This window comes from Dendrobates tinctorius, unplaced genomic scaffold (assembly GCF_039654945.1).
Source record: "Dendrobates tinctorius isolate UK_male_01 unplaced genomic scaffold, ASM3965494v1 ptg000016l, whole genome shotgun sequence".
Lineage (NCBI taxonomy): Eukaryota > Metazoa > Chordata > Amphibia > Anura > Dendrobatidae > Dendrobates > Dendrobates tinctorius.
The window spans coordinates 38,285,373-38,301,890 of record NW_027361684.1 but is presented as its reverse complement, the minus strand read 5'-3'; the positions used below and the strand labels follow the sequence as shown (position 1 = coordinate 38,301,890).

The 16,518-nt window shown below is 40.9% G+C and overlaps 1 protein-coding gene across 4 annotated transcripts in view; it reads right to left on the bottom strand.

Annotated features, from left to right (window-relative positions):
• DPH1 (diphthamide biosynthesis 1) overlaps window positions 1–16,518 on the bottom strand; it is a 421,815-nt gene that overhangs the window by 174,832 nt on the left and 230,465 nt on the right. For all 4 annotated transcript variants that reach the window (XM_073565690.1, XM_073565691.1, XM_073565689.1 and 1 more), the window contains one exon: window positions 8,519–8,673. In XM_073565690.1, coding sequence (XP_073421791.1) covers window positions 8,519–8,673 — 155 coding nt within the window. The remainder of the gene's footprint in view (window positions 1–8,518; window positions 8,674–16,518) is intronic.

Genomic DNA, 16,518 nt, shown 5'->3' with positions numbered 1-16,518 from the left:
ATATATGTAGTATGTATGTAGCATGTAGTATGTAGCATGCATGTAGTATATATGTAGTATGTATGTAGCATGTAGTATGTATGTAGCATGCATGTAGTATATATGTAGTATGTATGTAGCATGTAGTATGTATGTAGCATGCATGTAGTATGTATGTAGCATGCATGTAGTATGTATATGGTATGTATGTAGCATGTAGTATGTATGTAGCATGCATGTAGTATATATGTGTTATGTATGTGGTATGTATGTAGCATGCATGTAGCATGCATGTAGTATGTATGTAGTATGTATGTAGTATGTATGTAGCATGTAGCATGTATGTAGCATGCATGTAGTATATATGTAGTATGTATGTAGCATGTAGTATGTATGTAGCATGCATGTAGTATATATGTAGTATGTAGCATGTAGTATGTATGTAGCATGCATGAAGTATATATGTAGTATGTAGCATGTAGTATGTATGTAGCATGCATGTAGTATATATGTAGTATGTAGCATGTAGTATGTATGTAGCATGCATGTAGTATATATGTAGTATGTAGCATGTAGTATGTATGTAGCATGCATGTAGTATATATGTTATGTATGTAGCATGTAGCATGCATGTAGTATGTATGTAGTATGTATGTAGTATGTATGTAGCATGCATGTAGCATGCATGTAGTATGTATGTAGTATATATGTGGTATGTATGTAGCATGCAGTATGTATGTAGCATGCATGTAGTATGTATGTAGTATTTTTTTTTTTTTTTTAACATTTAACACATTAGCCGGATGATGGGACTACTACTGTCCCATCATTGGCTAATGTGTCAATCACTGTCATGGTAGCAGGCATCGCCCGATGGGACTTGTAGTCCCATCGGACGATGCCTGCACAGACCCCCGGAGCCTGCACAGACCACCGGCAGGCCGGCACAGCCCCCCGGCAGGCCGGCACAGCCCCCCGGAGCCTGCACAGCCCCCCGGCAGGCCGGCACAGCCCCCCGGAGCCTGCACAGACCACCGGCAGGCCGGCACAGACCACCGGAGCCTGCACAGACCCCCTGGCAGGCCGGCACAGCCCCCCGAAAGGCCCGTACAGACCCCAGAGAGGCTGTACAAGGGCAGGAAAGGGTTTTTCTTATTCCGATACCGGAAGTCCCATAGACTTGAATGGGACTTCCGGTATCGGAATCGGCGATACCGATACTTTTTTTAAAGATCGGCCGATACCATCCGATACGATACTTTGAAGTATCGGACGGTATCGCTCAACTCTAACTGTAATCGATTTCTATAACTTTGTATGTAACCCCTTCTCATGTACAGCACCATGGAATTAATGGTGCTACAGTATATAAATAATAACCTTCAATAAAGAAAACCTTTTACAACAAATCGTTCACAAGGGTTATTAATACAGTATCTGTTGACAGGATGACCTGGACGTGCATTACCAGTTCAGTTATGATGTCATAACTTCAGTGTTGCTCAGGAAAATATATGTGATAATGTACTGTAGTGTATTAGACATCACCTTGGATTTGTAATACCAGTCTGAATAAAAGCACTTATAAAAGTATACTTTAGATTTAAAGCATTACAAAGACTACAATTATCAGCCATATATCTTTAATCCTAGTTCCACTGTTACCTACTTTATGAATACATATACTGAAGACCTTTGTCTACTCTACAGGTAGCACAGCTACTTCCATCAACTGCTCATGAAGGGAAGCTATTAGATGAAGGAGAAAGACTAGCAACACTGTACTTTAAAAAAAATAAATAATGTGCTTGAATAAAGGTACTGTCACACTAAGCGATATCGCTAGCAATATCGCTATAACTTGTGACGTTATAGCGATATTGCTAGCGATATCGCTATGTCTGATGCTTACCTCCGACCTCTCCCCCCGCTGGTTATCGCTGATCGCGCGAGAACGTCCAGGACTGTTTCTCGTCGTCAGCTTCCTGCGGCGCTTCCTGTGGAGAGACGAGCGACGCATGGAGCCGGGCGGGAGGACGCAGGATCGCCTAGTGTGACAGGTAAGTAGCGACCCCCGTCCCCAGTGATGTCGCTGGTGAGATCTGCCTGTGTGGCAGCTCACTAGCGACCACTTAGCGATGCACCAGCGATCCTGACCGCGTCATATCTCTGGCCGGGATCGCTGGTGCATCGCTAAGTGTGACAGTACCTTAAGGGACTCGTGGTCCAGACTAATTGAAGTGGGAACCTCAGCACCCCTAAAGAAAATAAGACTGTAGGGCTTGCTGTTGGGTTAATTTATGTTGATCCAGCAAGGAGTCAAAAACAAATATAGTCTAACGTTTTGACCAAGAGCGGTCTTTGTCAAGGACATATGTTTGTAGGAAAAGCTGGGGAACAGGAAATGTGGCAGAGTGTGAGCAGCAGGGTGTGAACCATGTGAACCACGGGAACCTGTCACATCCCAAAATTATTAACCTTCAGATATACGGTTAATCTGCAGGTTAATACCATTCCAAAGCTGCCCGGCCGCTGCACTGAAAGCCTGCCTAGCAGAGGGAAACACCCTGGCATTGCCTGATGGCTGGCTCCATAGTGTATCAGTGCTGAGTCAGCTGTCAGTCAGTGCTGGGGCATGGTGTACTGTGTGGTGACAAACTTTAGGCTATGTGTACACGGTGCGGATTCTGCTGTGGAATTTTCCGCACAGATTTTGCTAAATCTGCAGATAAAATGACCTGCGTTTTACCTGCAGTTTTAGTGCAGATTTAGTGCAGTTTTTGTGCAGATTTCCCCTGCAGTTTTCACCTGCAGATTTCTATAATGGACCAGGTGGAAAACTGCAGCAAAACCGCACAAAAGAAGCGACATGCTGCTTCTTTTATGCTGAGTTCACACGTGGCGTTTTTCGCGTTTCCGCGGCGGTTTTAACCGTGCGATTTTGCCGCGAAAAATAAGCATCCCATGCATTCCTATGGGATTCCGCAATGCTGTGCTAATGCTGCGGTTTTTACCGTGGCGGAATCGCTTCGCGGTAAAAAACGCAGCATGCTCATTAATTTCGATCCCGCACCCATAGGATTGCATTGTTCAGCTTACTTCCCGCATGTAGCTGTGCACACCATGCGAAAAGTAAGCAGAACATTTGCAGATGTTACCCAGGGTCCGAAGGAGAGGAGACTGTCCTCCGGGCTTTGGGTACCATATCCCTGTAAAAAATAGAATTTAAAATAAAAATTATTGTTATTCTCACCTTCTGACGTCCCGCCTCTCTCCACGCTCCCGGTCCCAGTAAGCCTTTGCGAGCGATGACTTCCGTTCTCGCGGGATCGCGAAGTCTCGCGGTCATTCACACGACCGCGTCGCGATCCCGCGAGAACAGACGTCATCGCGGTAATTGTCGCAAAGGATTACTGGGACCGGGAGCGTGGAGAGAGGCGGGAAGGCTGCGCGGGACGTCGGAAGGTGAGAATAACAATATTTTTTTTTTTTATTATTATTTTTTACATTCTATCTTTTACTACTGATGCTGCATAGGCAGCCTCAATAGTTAAAGTGTTGGTCACACTCGTCAAACACTGTTTGACGAGTGTGACCAACCTGTCAATCAGTTCTCCAAGCGATGCTCCAGATCGCTTGGAAAATGCTAGCAATTCTGCAAGCTAATTACGCTTGCAAAATGCTAGCTTTTCCGCGGGAAAATCGCGGGAATTTAAAAAGCGATTTTCCAGCGGAAATGGAATTCCAGAATTTTCACGGTAATTTCCGCAAGAGTTCCGCTACATGTGAACCAAGCCTTATTCCGCACCAAATCTGCGCAGAAAAATCTTTCATTTAACCCCTTCACCCCCAAGGGTGGTTTGCACGTTCATGACCGGGCCAATTTTTACAATTCTGACCACTGTACCTTTATGAGGTCATAACTCTGGAACGCTTCTATGGATCCCGGTGATTCTGACATTGTTTTCTCGTGACATATTGTACTTCATGTTAGTGGTAAAATTTCATTCAAATAACTTGCGTTTATTTGTGAAAAAAACAGAAATTTGGCAAAAATTTTGAAAATTTCGTAATTTTCCAACTTTGAATTTTTATGCCCTTAAATCACAGAGATACGGCACACAAAAAACTTGATAACTAACATTTCCCACATGTTTACTTTACATCAGCACAATTTTGGAACCAAAATTTTTTTTTGTTAGGAAGTTATAAGGGTTAAAAGTTGACCTGCGATTTCTCATTTTTACAACACCATTTTATTTTTAGGACCACATCACATTTGAAGCCACTTTGAGGGGTCTATATGATAGAAAATACCCAAAAGTGACACCATTCTAAAAACTGCACCCCTTAAGGTGCTCAAAACCACATTCAAGAAGTTTATTAACCCTTTAGGTGCGTCTCAGGAATTTTTTTGAATATTTAAAAAAAAATGAACATCTAACTTTTTTTCACAAAAAAAATACTTCAGGTTCAATTTTTTTTATTTTACCAAGGGTAACAGGAGAAATTGGACTGCAAAACTTATTGTGCAATTTGTCCTGAGTACGCTGATACCTGATTTGTGGGGGGGGGACGACTGTTTCGGCGCATGGCAGAGCTCAGAATGGAAGGAGCGCCGTTTGACTTTTTCAATGCAAAATTGGCTGGAATTCAGATCGGACGCCATGTCACGTTTGGAGAGTCCGTGATGTACCTAAACAGTGGAAACCCCCTACAAGTGACCCCATTTTGGAAACTAGACCCCCCAAGGAACTTATCTAGATATGCGGTGAGAACTTTGAACCCACAAGGGCTTTACAGAAGTTTATAACGTACAGCGGTACAATTAAAAAATCATATTTTTTCCACAAAAATGATCTTTTCACCCCAATTTTTAATTTCCCAAGGGTAACAGGACCCTAAAAGTTATTGTGCAATTTGTCCTGAGTATGCTGATACCCCACATGTGGGGGTAAACCACTATTTGGGCGCATGGCAGAGCTCGGAAGGGAAGCAGCGCCATTTGACGTTTTTGGCTGGAATTGAGATCGGACATCATGTCGCGATTGGAAAACCCCTGATGTACCAAAACAGTGGAAACCCCCCACAAATGACACCATTTTGGAAACAAGACCCCCTAAGGAACTTATCTAGATGTGTGGTGAGAACTTTGAACCCCCAAGGGCTTCACAGAAGTTTATAATGCCCGGGCATGAAAATAAAAAAATCGTATTTTTTCCACAAACATGATCAATTAGTCCCCAATTTTTTCATTTTCCCAAGGGTAACAGGAGAAATTGGACCGCAAAAGTTGTTGTCCAATTTGTCCTGAGTACGCTGACACCCCATATGTGGGAGAAAACTACTGTATGGACACACGTCGGGGCTCGGAAGGGAAGCAGTGCCATTTTGGAATGCAGACTTTGATGGAATGGTCTGCGGGTGTCATGTGCGTTTGGAGAGCCCCTGATGTACCTAAACTATTGAAACTCCCAACAAGTGACCCCATTTTGGACACTAGACCCCCCCACGGAACTTATCTAGATGTGTGGTGAGCACTTTGAACCCCCAAGTGCTTCACAGAAGTTTATAACGCTCGGACGTGAAAATAAAAAAATCATTTTTTTCCACAAAAATGATATTTTTGCCCCCAATTTTTTATTTTCCTAAGGGTAACAGGAGAAATTGGACCCCAAAAATTGTTTTGCAATTTGTCCTGAGTAGGCTGATACCCTACATGTGGGGGTAAATCATTGTTTGGGCGCATGGCAGAGCTTGGAAGGGAAGGAGCACCATATGACTTTTTCAACTCAGAATTGGCTGGAATTGAGATCAGACGCAATGTTGCATTTGGAGAGCCCCTGATGTGCCCAAACAGTGGAAACCCCCAATTCTAACTCCAACCCGAACCCCAACACACCCCTAACCCTAATCTCAGCCCTAACCCAAGCCCTAACCCTAGCCCTAACCCTAGCCCTAATGGAAAAATGGAAATAAATACATTTTTTTAATTTTATTATTTTTCCCTAACTAAGGGGGTGATAACGGGGGGTTTGATTTACTATTTATGGCGGTTTTTATGTTTGGCTGCTGTCGCACGCTAAAAGACGCTTTTTATTGTAAAAATAGTTTTTGCATCACCACATATTGAGAGCTATAATTTTTCCGTATTTTGACCCACCGAGTCATGTGAGGTCTTATTTTTTGCGGGACGAGTTGACGTTTTTATTGGTACCATTTTCGGGCATGTGACATTTTTTGATCGCTTTTTATTCCGATTTTTGGGACGCAGAATGAACAAAAACCAGCGTTTCATGAATTTCTTTTGGGGGAGTGCGTTTACACCGTTCCGCGTGCGGTAAAATTGATAAAGCGGTTTTATTCTTCGGGTCGGTACGGTTACAGCGATATCTCATTTAGGTCGTTTTTTTATGTTTTGTCGGTTTTATGCAATGAAAACTATTTTATATAAAAAATAATTATTTTTGCATCGCTTTATTCTGCGAGCTATAACTTTTTTATTTTTTCGCTGATGATGCTGTGTGGCAGCTCGTTTTTTGCGGGACAAGATGACGTTTTCAGCGGTACCATGGATATTTATATGCATCTTTTTGATCGCGCGTTATTACACTTTTTGTTTGGCGGTATGATAATAAATCATTATTTTTTGCTTCGTTTTTTATTTTTATTTTTTAAGGGGTTCGCTAAAGGGGTTAACTAATGGGACAGTTTTATAGGGCAGGTCGTTACGGACGCGGTGATACCTAATATGTGTACTTTTATTGTTTTGGGTTTTTTTATTTTCAAAAAATGAATTTATTGGGGAATATTTTTTTTTTTTTTACTAATTTATTTGGCGATTTTTTTTAAATTATTTTTACACTTTTTTTTTTTATTTTTTTTTACTTTATTACATAGTCCCAGGTGGGACATCACTGTCCTGTGACAGATCGCTGATCTGTCACATCACAGATCACTGTGACAGATCAGCAATCTGTCACAGGCAGTGCACAAGGCTTCCTCATGCCTGCGCTTTGCAGGCACTGAGGATGCCAGCTTCCTCCAGGCCCCCGAAGGCCCCCGTCGCCATCTTGGATCCGGGGGCCTGGAGGAAAGGAGTCCCCCGCAGCAGCGCTGCACATTGTGCTGCCGTGAGGGGCTCAGGGAAGCACGGAGGGAGCCCCCTCCCTGCCGATGCTTCCCTTTAACTCCCGGTACACCGCGATCATGTTTGATCGCGGTGTGCAAGGGGTTAACGTGTCGGGGGCGGTCCGTGACCGCCCCTGACACATAGTGCCGGGTGTCAGCTGTGATAATCAGCTGACACCCGGCCGCGATCAGCAGCGCTCACCACGTGGGCGCCGCTGATCGCGCTAGACGTACTATCCCGTCCATGGGCATAGGGGCCCGGGTCCCATGGACGGGATAGTACGTCTGATGTCAGGAAGGGGTTAAAATAATCTCCCCCCTTTCATAAACAGCCCCTTTCATTTAAAATAATCTCTGAAGGCATCTCTGTACCTGGACCATAGATCTTAACAGCTCATTTACATATTAAGAAAACATGGACTTCTCTGGAATAAGGCTATGTGCACACGTAGCAGAAAATTTCTGCTTAAAAACCAGACTCCCTTCCCAGAAACCGAGCGTTTTTTTCTGCGCTGTTTTTGCGCAAAAAACGCGTTTTTTATGCTTTTTTTTCCCGCGCGGTTCCAGACCCATAGAAATAGCCAGAAATGCGGAAAAATCTGCGAAATTAATGAGCATGCTGCGTTTTTTACCGTGAAGCGGTTTTTTCGCAGTAAAAAAAGCATCAATATGCACAAAAATTGAAAAATGCATAGAAATGAATGAGCTTATTTTTAGCGTTTTTATTGCCAAATCCGTTAAAAAAACGCTGTGTTTGCATACAGCCTAAGACAATTTTATCCAAGTTTCTATGGCCTGCATACCTATATAGACAGCTTTGGGGGGGGGTTCATCCTACTGAAAGGTCACATTTTGTCAATTGTTTATAAAGGGTTGATTTTTCAAATAAAATGTAGTCATATCCTTAGGAGAAATAGTCTTTAAACACAAAATAACTATTCAATATTCTATTCTTTCGATGTATCCTGTTGATACATAAGGACATCATATATGGAGGGAGGTCCGACTTTATGAGTTCTTTGCCCTCTATTAGCCAGACCAGCCAACAAAATGCAGCTCTGGTATGGGGACGCCAGCCCATCTAGTTTATTAACTACTATGAATTTTGCTAGTTGCAATTTCCCTGACTACAACCATTGATTAACATCTCAGTTTTAATATAAACTGTGGTTGTTGTGATGGAACGTTCTTTAATGCTATTTAGATTAGGAGGCCTTTGCCACGGTAACTTTCTAATTCTTACCAAATGGAAATGTACAAATTCTTATACACAAGCTAAATTATTGAGCGCTGCCTTTGGAAGTAGGGCTATAAGGAACTGGAGCGAAGATGCATTTAGAGGATGTTTTTATTTTTTTATTTTTTTTTGTTTCCACCAATAAGGAACAAAATAATGGTTGATATTTACCTGAAGGGCTGATGCAAATTGGATAGTGCTGACGAAGGCCAGGGATGTTCCATGTGCAAAATTGAATCTAATCGTGTCCACAAAGTGTGAAATATCAATCTTTATGTCGACAAACACATACAGCATTCGCATCCCATGAGTGGCATCAATGGGAACTGTAGGATGAAAAGTCAAGAGTTAGATGTTGGAACACACTCTTTACATCATAATCCTTAATGGGGTGATGCAAAACTAAAGCTCAGTTTAATCCTAAATGAAATAATCTAATCGCTTTTCTAATATACTTTGATTAAAAAGTCCCCACTGTTCCCTCTCTATGCTACCCAACTTGTTTATGTATTTTTTACTTCAGTTTTGATAAGGTTTTGTTTCAGAATCCGTAGTGTATTCTGGGATATTCAAATGGCACATCATCAGGGGGCTGGAACTGCAGTCATTGCAGCTGCTGCTTTCCCTACCTTGAAACAAAGTTTAATCAGTGACATACATATCAGGGATTGACTAGACAGACTCTACTGAGCACGCGCTCACTCTGCAATAATCTCTTTCAATGTATAGTGACAGTGCGCTTGCTCACTCGCTGTGATGTCTATTTTGTGGGCTGAGCTGGTCTCTGCTTTACCTGCTCACCGCGCCCTGACAATGCGCTCTCTTGCTGGCTCATCACTTCTCATTAGGGTCGGCGAGGGAGAGCACTGTCACTGCGCATTGAAAAGGAATATCGCACAGTGAGCACATGCTAAGCATATATTGGAATTGACAACCAACACATGCTCAATAGAGCAGCGACAAGCCCAGCCCTTGAAATTCATGTCACTGATGATACTTAGTTTCAGGGTAAAAAAAAAAAAAACAGCTGTCGCAATGACCAGAGCCTCTGCCCCTCAAATGAATTCCCATTTGAGTATCCCAACTTGCCTTGGAGATTTTCAAACAAAACGTCATCAAGTACAAAAAAAAATAAAGCAATTAGAGTAGATAGTAAACGGTAGGGACTTTTTAATTACGGTAAAGTGTATTGTAAAAGTAATTAAACTATTACAATAAAACGACATTCAACATTAAAACCTATTTTAGTTTCGGACCACCCCTTGAAAGGCAATCATTCACATTTTGTTACCTGAGGGCAGCATGCTGTAGAGTTAGAGACCCTGATTCCAGTGATGTGCCTTTTACTGGGATCCTTGCTGCTTTGCTGTAGGTTTGATTCAATCCATTTTATCTGGCGCAGACCTACCAATTCTCTGAATGCTGAGCTCAGTATAACTCAGCCCACGCCACTGATTGGCGGCTTTCTGTGTACACTATGCATAGGTAAAAAGCTGCCAGTCAGTTTTGAGAGGGCAGGGTTATACAAAGTTGTATAATAGTGATTTTATCAAAACTACAGCAGGTAGCTCAGTAAATGGAATCGGGGTCTCTGTTTCTACATTACACAGCTCTCAGATTAGGTGGCAAAAGCCTGGTGACAGATTCCCTTCTACGAAACTCTGCACTGACGGTCAACATGCAAGTTTTACAAAATGCAAAATAAGCCTTATGCAAGAGAAAAACTGAATTAAACAAAAGTCTGGAAATGCAAGCATGAAATTTCTCCAGTTTCAAACATGTTGTAGAATATAAAAAAAAATGCTACACAAAAAAAAATGCTACACACCTCTGTCAAATCAAGCACTAAAGGACAACAGTTCCCAGTGGGATTATTCATCATAGAACCTCACTATGCACAAGCCCCAATCATTGTGTATAGTTCCTCTGGGTTACATAAGAGTATATGTAACTTTTGGGTACATATGCTTAAATCAGGGGGCAGTTAGGCAGTTATACAGCCATTTCAGACCACCTCTATTTCTCTTCTCACATATTAAAGTACTGTCATTAACAAAGTAGCACTATAGCACGTAAACTTGAAATATATGAAATATTTGAATTGCTTTACTGCTCTAGAAAATAGGAAAAGACTTTGCGCATCATTTGGCCAATTCATGCATGCCCAACAGCCATGACAAGGTGATCTTCTTTGCTAGGAACCTAGCATAATGCGATTCCTCTCCTGTGCAGATAGTGTACAATTAAGTGGGTAGGTAGGATCCTGGCATGATTAAAACTGCCACGGGCTGATTACATGCTATAGTGCTACAGAGTGCTACTTCATTTGTTAGTTAGATTGTAAGCTTGCGAGCAGGGCCCTCATTCCTCTTGGTATCTGTTATGATCTATGTGATTATTGTTATGCTGTAATGTCTATAGTCTGTACAAGTCTCCTCTGAAATGTAAAGTGCTGCGGAATATGTCGGCGCTATAGAAGTAAAATTTATTATTGTTATTATAGTTATGCATGTAGATGGCTACTCTTAGTAAGCATCTGTGCATACCAATTTTCTGTTTGGAAGTGACGGTTTGCTCACTTATCAAAGAGCCTTGGGGCACTCATGACCGTGTCGCTGGTTAGCTGGTTGTCCTTCTTGGAAGACCTGCTGTTTTGTAGCTGCATGGCCTTGTCACCTAGCCAGCACGATTTGACCTCTGTCAAAATTGCTGAGATCCTAACCACTTATGTTTTTCCGGTTTTGAAACCACAACTAATTTTTTTTGTTTTATAATTCAAAATTTTATTGGCTATAATATATAAGATCATAAATAATACTCCACAATCAAGAGATGTAAACCCATAAAACGGGTCATTTAGCAAATCCAAAACGAAAACATATGAATGGTGTCTTGATTTCCTAACACTCGTTTCAACTATGGTAATTTTTTAAAATGCGAATATAGTCCACCCATGTCTATGAAGCATTGCAACAATATAATTACTGGCAATCACATCATCTTTCAATGGGTTTAATATTATTTATGATTATGTATATTTTCCCCCCGATAAACAAGGAAAGAGATAGCTAAAAAAAATAGGGAAAAATGTGTGCAGTTCATAGATCCACTTGGTGAAGAGGTCATGGTATGGGGATATTAGACACAGATAATATTTTAGAGCGCTCCAGTTGAAGTGCATTGCTTATATAAGTCTGCACTACCTTATCTGCTGTATTAATGCAATTGGTTAAACTATTACTTAATGGTAATGGCCTATTAGAGCCCCAAACCAGAAATGAAAAAAAAAAACAATTGAATAATGGCAAATTCTCAGCAGAAAGCCTGTGCTCCCATTGATTGTGCACAATCCTTTTCAGCACAGCCGTTATCTATCTAATAGCCTCATTATAAGTAGTTATACAGATGCCTGCAAATCCACACAATATCTCAAGCACCAAAATGCAGCAGTTTCCCCCCAATTCTCTTAATAATGCTGCTGCCACGAAATATATATTGGCGGCGATCAAGTCACCATTGTCATTGGTGGGACTAAACAGAGGTGCTGGAATTCCTCTCCTGGAATGGAAAGCGGAGCATTGTGTTGATAATAGACAGGGAAAGTACGACTGATGTTATCTAGGCCTTTTCAGTAAAAAAATAAAAATGTTCCTGAATTTAACAGAATGTGCCATCCATGATCAGAGAACTATCAGAAGTCAGTTTTTGTACTGCAAAAAGGAAAAAAAAAATTTTTTTCCTTTTCACCATGTAGTTTGGTGTGACATAATAGCTGTCACAAAACTGATCAAATAACTGAGATATTTCACAGATTTTTCTGCCCACTCCCCCAACTTACTATTTCCCCATTAAAATTGTTGCGCTTTTGAGGGTTTTTACAATTGCAAAGTCAAGCTTCCATATAGAAGAACAGTTCAGTATATTAAAATATTACGGTATATAGCATCCATTGTTATGAAAATCCTTGTCTTGATTTTGGATTATCCTTATCGTCTTTTTTTCTTTGCTTCTTAAACTCAAAATTAAACAACTTTCTAAATATGATTCATTAAAAAGTCCATATCATTTTGCTGTTGTAGAGTATGTGAAAGTCCTTCACCTAGCTAGCTGCTCTGCTATCGGTCACAGCTCTGCTCCTGATTTTGATAACGCTCTCTTCTTTCCCTGCCTTCTCTCATCAGTAGAGAGTGGGAGGAGGAAAAGAATTCACACTCTTAGGGAGGGCAGCTAACTCACATTGTACTGTAGATAGGGAGGAAAAGGTAAGATTCTTCAGAAGCTGTAGAAGGGAAATCAATCCAAGAATGCAGCTGTGCTGATACATGAGAGCTATTTATAGCAGCATCCTAGACCCGCATAACTCGCGTCCACCATGAATTATTGGGAGGGACACAAGAAAAAAATCTGAAACTAAGAGCAGGATATAAACTGCATATCAGGGGGTCTGAAAAGAAATGAGGGAATGAGTTAATCATTAACATACTTGAAAATCCTTTTTTTTCCCATATCAAAGGTGTCCACATACTTTAAGAATCACAGAATCGTAGAGTTGGAAGGGACCTCCTGGGCCATCTGGTCCAACCCCCTGCTCAAAGCAGGATTCACTAAATCATCCCAGACAGATGTCTGTCCAGCCTCTGTTTGAAGACTTCCATTGAAGGAGAACTCACCACCTCTCGTGGCAGCCTGTTCCACTCATTGATCACTCTAACTGTCAAAAAGTTTTTTCTAATATCTAATCTGTGTCTCCTCCCATTCAGTTTCATCCCATTGCTTCTAGTCTTTCCTTGTGCAAATGAGAATAAAGTTGATCCTTCTACAATGTGACAGCCCTTGAGATATTTGTAGACAGCTATTAAGTCTCCTCTCAGTCTTCTCTTCTGCAAGCTATACGTTCCCAAATCCTGCAACCTTTCCTCATAAGACAGGGTTTGCAGACTGGTCACCATTCTGGTCGCTCTTTTCTGAACTTGCTCCAGTTTGTTGATGTCTTTTATAAAATGTGGCGCCCAAAACTGGACACAATATTCCAGATGAGGTCTGACCAAAGAGGAGTAGAGGGCAATAATGACTTCACGTGATCTAGACTGTATGCTTCTGTTAATACATCCTAGAATTGCATTTGCCTTTTTTGCTGCTGCATCACACTGTTGACTAAGGAAACGTTCAGTGATCATTTGGAATGGCTGTGAATTCTTGAAAAAAAAAGAAAAAAGCCAAACCTGACTGTCACTATTGAGAGAAGAATTTGGAAAATTTTACTCACAGAGCCAAACTGGATCAGAGGAAGAGTTTGAAACGATCACACCATACTATTTGGAGTACAAAAGGCAATAGAAGAGAGTTGACCAATTAAAAAGGGCATTTCCTTAAGTATATGGGGAAGAGGGAAAGCTGTGATCTTACGATGACTTGCTGGAGTGACACTGAAGAAAGCACATGGTTGCTGGATACAGGTGATATTTGGAAACCAGTTTCCCTTAAAAAAAAAAAAAAAAGTTTCGTAAACCAATTTAATGCTTTACAAGACCAAGGGTCCAATCCCTCAGCATGCTGTAAATGTGCTACAATTATAATAATGTGCAGCACTGTTTTTATGGAGGAGTAGTGTCCTATCAACATATCTGAAGACTGTAAGTGGTTACTTGATTTCTGACATGTATGTAACCCAGCATTAGTTTCTGGTGGTGCTAGTTCATCAGCACCTTTTTCCTTGTTAAAATACCCATAGCTTTCAAAGGACACCACAGAGTATACCAAGGTCTTCTAGAAAGAGATATCTACAGTTAGTTTTACCATTACAGACATTTTCTACAGCAGTAAATGGCAAATCTCTACGGCTACCTCTATATTACTCCTTTGAATATTTGCGAGTGCTCAAGCCTTTAAATACATAGCGCTCAATCGCCTGCATTTTAATGTCCTCCGGTAGCTGCCGCCTTTGACGGCTTCGTAACAGCGCTCCAAGCATGCTCCTGCCATTTTAAGTGTTGTTAATCAACAGTACTTTGGAAATGAGAATTCCTCCTTAATAATGGAGGAAAAGTTCTGGAAGATAAATTATAAAATGGTAATACTTTACAATAATAGGCGAAAAAATTCATTCTTCAACTTTGTTTCGAGTAGAGGTTGAAAGCACATTAATCTCAGTGATTTGCTCATAATTACTTCGAGCCCATTCACAAAGCCAAAACAATGATCAATGACTATTATCAGTATCTGTATTTCGGACCAAATTCCTTTGTTATTTTTGCATATAGTTCAGTATGTGCGGCACAGCCAATAAATTACCTACCAAGAGCGCGGTCAGATTAATGCACTCCATGGTGGACCAAATAGGGGGAACGCCTAACAATATATTAGTACCATGTATCTAATAAGCAGTAAAGCAGCCTTTACTTTCACAGTAGCTATATATAATTTGTCAAATAATTCCTGAACTGTGTATAGTAGGATATTAGATCATTCTTCATACAGAAAAGCCTCCAGTTATTCCACAAAGGTGAAAATGTAACTCGCATTCTGCCCTCCAAATATATAAACCTTCCCATAAAGTCTAAAACTGGCCTAATTTAAACTGTAGAAATCCCTATAAAGTCTCAAAGATGATGAGATCTGGAGATGGAAAAAAGGAAACGTTGTTAGATCAGGATTGGGATCTAACTAAAAAAAAAAAAAAACACAGTGCCCCTTTTTGTTTTTTGTTGATCAAAGTGGTGAACTCCTATTTAAATGGGTTGTCCACTACTATGATATTGATCACCCGTCCTTAGGAATGGACACCAATAGTGATGAGTGAACGTGCTTGGATGAGGTGTTATCCGGGCATGTTCGAGTCCCCGCGGCTGCATGTCTGTTTGCTAGGTAATCCCTGCATGTGTTGTGGCTGTCAAAGAGCCGCGAGACATGCAGCCGTGGGCACTTGAACATGCCCGGATAACACCTTATCCAAGCACGTTCACTCATCATTATTGGCGACCTATCCTAAGGACAGGTGATCAATATCATAGTAGTGGACAACCCATTTAAATAGGAGCTCACCACTTTGATCAATCCTATCGTATTAAAAAAGACCCTTAAAAATAAATTTGAATACACAGTGATCAGATGTTATTTGCAGTAAACTTTAGCAGTAAGTGTTCACATTTTGTTCTGCAGCACCTCCGCATTAGACAGTACCTCTCTATGTAATGCAAGATAGGAGGATGGGTCCTCCAAAGTGAGATATAAAAAATAAAAATCCAGAAGAATGAACGTGTCTCTTATAACCTATTCTTTAATATGGGGTATGAAAATGTGTCTTCCTATCTTGGCAGTTCCTTTTTCATACATTGTTGCCTATTCACTATATAGTAAGACCTGCGAAGTAAGGACTCGTTAGGTCCACAGCGGGGTAAAAATGATGTGGCTGTCACGGCAAAATGAAAAAAAAAAAAATTTTAAAAATGCCAAAACTTTACAATTATCCTTACGCCTCTCCTTCACATGTGCATATAAAACACATACATGAAAAAAAACGGTACCGCCGTCATCAGTGCTTCCATCCGAGTATCATCCATTCGTCTGCTTTTAACATCAGTATTTTTCTGAATATGGAATTATTAGAAAGTTTCTCCTATACTTCGCGATGTTAAACACAGACCGCACATGTGTCATCTGTGTTTTCCCATAAACCTGTATTAGCTTGTCATCTGTGCTGCTGAAAAAAACACCCAACATGTAAAAACAAGGACATGCGAACAGCCCCATAGGTTATAATGGGTACGTGTGGAATCCATGAAAAAAAACAGACACCGCATGTACTGGAAACACGGACGTGTGAAGGAGGCCTAACAAGCAGTAGCACTTTACATGACTGGTGTTGTGGAGTTTACTTTTTTTTTTCCCTCTGTTAATCAAGCAAAGGTGGTCTAGTTATCCAGAGAACTCGGTTGTGAGATGCTCCAATGATGCTTAGTGACTGGGATGCTGGGAGTTGACTCGTCTCATGAAATATGACCAATGTGCACAGTCTTGGAACCGCTACTCTATTTAAAGGGAATCTGTCACCAGGTTTTGCTACCTCATCTTAGATCAGCATAATATAGGAAAAGAAGACTTTGATTCCAGGAAAATGTCACTTAGGTTACTGGGTTCATAGTTGTGACACAATCAGTCTAAGGCTGGTTTCA